General features: G+C 35.9%; 1 protein-coding gene across 1 annotated transcript in view; it reads left to right on the top strand.

Moving 5' to 3' along the window:
* Window positions 1–3,035, top strand: part of LOC111089325 — a gene marked incomplete at its 3' end in the record, with an annotated part of 51,959 nt that overhangs the window by 35,286 nt on the left and 13,638 nt on the right. The window contains exons 3-4 of the mRNA XM_022401609.1: window positions 566–674; window positions 1,204–1,465. Coding sequence (XP_022257317.1) covers window positions 566–674; window positions 1,204–1,465 — 371 coding nt within the window. The remainder of the gene's footprint in view (window positions 1–565; window positions 675–1,203; window positions 1,466–3,035) is intronic.

Raw genomic sequence — 3,035 nt, 5'->3', positions numbered from 1 at the left:
GTGGAACAGGTATTCGAACCCGCGACCCTCAGATTGCGGGTTGAGCGCCCTAGCTTCCTGGCCATGCCGGGCTAAGTACAGTGCAATGTGTAATATTTTGTTTCTTATAGTAATGAAGTTTACTCTTAATTTGATATATTTATTTATGTACACTTGTGATATATGGGGGGGGGCATTCTAAGCCCCTGCTAGCGCTCAGCAGTGTACATCTGATCTGCTTGACTGCCACTCTTCCACTCTGTGATTTTATGAACGATAGGTCAAATCGAAAGAGAGGTAAGGGCTAATAGCAATAGCTTAAAGTTCTATCTCTGTCGTGGGCACAATGCAGATAGCCCATGTGCATCTTTGCTTTTAAATAAATAATATTTTCTAATCCTAAATTGTACAGTCGTAGTGGTTATTTGTCAAGTCTTCATGCATCAGATATTTGCTATTCAATACATCTGCGATGAACCGAAATACATTTATTTTCAGATTTACGCATTTTTTGTACCAATGAAATATAAGTAAAAACAGTTTTTGTTTTGTAATAACCAATATAGATTTTTGTCATATTTTCTAGAAAAACGTTTTCCGTGTTACTGAGCATCATTTATGCTGTATTCTTGGTGACACTTGGTGGCGTTATTACTATGACGGATCAAAACGTTACAAAGAGGTATACGGCCGAGGTGAGAATAATTATAATTAATTAAACACTTAAAACTTAAACTTGCTATCTGTAATACAGTTCTACTAGTACAGTAAGGGTACATACAATTAATTTTGTTTTCTTTACGAATCTACATTAAGTGAGATCAGCTAAAGTATAGATAATAGACCATTATTCATCATTTTAATTTATAAGTGGTAGTCGAAAACTTAGAACTAAGAACTAAAATGATAGTTCGCTATTTGAGGTGACCAGGTCAGCGTCTAGATAATGAGACTCGATTAATTTGACAGAGATCAAACATAATTTTAGTAGTTTGTTTTACTTCAATTGACAAGCGAGTGTTTTTTAACTTGTTTTTGTTTGGTCACCTGAACAAAAACGATAAGAACACGTTCGGGTTATTGACAATTTGAAAGTGCAACACAGAATGACAAGGTTTTTAGGTCTATTACTGTGTTAGTGCTACTTATCTCGTAAGATAATTAACAGAAAGCTATAACAGAAATATCAGCATCAAGAAATCTAATTTGTTTGACACATCACAGATCTTCAGCATCGTTGTTGCTGCTATGGGGATTATGTGGCTCCTGTTGTTCCACATCGACCTACAACGCTATAAAAACCACGTTATACGTTTGGTGAACGAGAAAAATGAGGCCTTGCAAGAAGCCATGGAACGCACCAGTCAAACGACACAAGCAGTCTGTAATACGATGTTTGATATCGGGCCAAACATAAAGAGGCCCTCTTACCGATTTCTTAAAGGTCGTCACGGTGGTAGTTTCTACTTGAAAATAGGCATGGCAGGTAGGCTTAAAAACCTTAGTTTACCATTGCTCTTTCACTATGTAATTATAAGTATCTTAATCAGAAAATAGGCCTAATATCCGTTATATTTGTCATTACTCTCTTACTATGTGATTATAAGTATCTTAATCGGAAACTAGGCCTAAAACTTATTTGTGAAGAAAGGCTAATTAAGCTACTTAACCTATACAAAAACACTTAAGCGAACAAATAAATCTATGTAATTAAAAGAAATCTGCACCCGTCAGTCAGTCCGTGTGCTAATTAGCTAATTGTACAGTGGTAATTTTACGTTTATAAAAGTGTGAAAGTGAACGACAATTAACGTACATTGTTCTATATGCATTCCTCTATGACGTTTATAATATTAACTTTAAGAGAATTACTTCAGTAAAATGAGCAAACGCACGCAGGTAATTGTCATAGATTATATAGCGGGTAAACTCGTGCTTCGCGTAGGAAACTTATTTAAACTTTAAGCCTAAGTGGCGATTTTTAGGCGCCTATTGAAATTTCTGTTGAGATATGATGGTATTTTAACTCTAAAAATTTCGTCTAAAGTTTAAATTCGCTTTATACGCGAAGAACGAGTTTTCCCGCCAGGAAAATAAAATATTACACCATTTCCGTTATCGGTGGATGTGAACCTAATGCTTTGTTAATACTGTTACAACAGTGGAATTCACGTGACGCTGGTAACACACATCATGAGTTTCTCGAAGGATCTTAAATTGTCCTAGCAAGTCTAGTCAGTTCCAGGTGCCCTCTTTTTTAGTATATAAGCCCGGCAAATAAAGCAGAATGATATAGATAGAGATTGAAGATAAGAGATAATCCATTCAAGCCATAATTAAAGTGTGTGAATCACTGTGATTTATAGCGTGTGTTCATAAAAGTAGTCGAGTTTAAAGTGACTGTGGAAATTCTGTGTATTGCAAAGTTATATAGAAAAAGAGTAAACTAGTTTAAATTAAGAAAAGACTTGTATCACTGAAATTTCTCGGAAAGACTTTCAACGGGAAATTAACAAACAAGCAGATATGCAACAAATTGGTGTCAGAGAGTGGGACGTGAAAGAGAAAAAAAAGAAGAAGAAGATGGAAACGAGAGGTGGCAAATCAAACCACAGCTTAGCAGATATGATGGCAGCAATACAAGAATAGCGGCAAGAACAGTGGCAGCTCGAACAGCAAAATAAACAATAAGAGAGATTACAGCAGTTATTGGAGGAAAAGAAATGGAAACAAGAAGAACGAGAAGAGAGACAACAGCAGTTGCAAGAAAACCTGCAACAGTGGCAGCTCGAACAGCAAAATAAACAAGAAGAGAGATTACAGCAGTTGTTGAAGGAAAAAGGAAAGAAACAAGAAGAACAAGAAACGGAACAAGAATAAAAATTACAGCAGTGGTTGGAGTAAAAAGAAAAGAAACAAGAATAACGAGAAAAGAAACAGGAAGAGAGATTACAGCAGTTGTTGGAGGAAAAGAAAAGAAACAAGAAGAATGAGAAAAGAAACAAGAAGAGAGACAACAGCAGTGACAATAAAACCTGCAACAGTGGCAGCTCGAG

The sequence above is a fragment of the Limulus polyphemus genome, unplaced genomic scaffold (genome assembly GCF_000517525.1).
Source record: "Limulus polyphemus unplaced genomic scaffold, Limulus_polyphemus-2.1.2 Scaffold5893, whole genome shotgun sequence".
Lineage (NCBI taxonomy): Eukaryota > Metazoa > Arthropoda > Merostomata > Xiphosura > Limulidae > Limulus > Limulus polyphemus.
The sequence above is the reverse complement of the archived record's forward strand: the minus strand, read 5'-3'. Positions and strand labels throughout refer to the sequence as shown.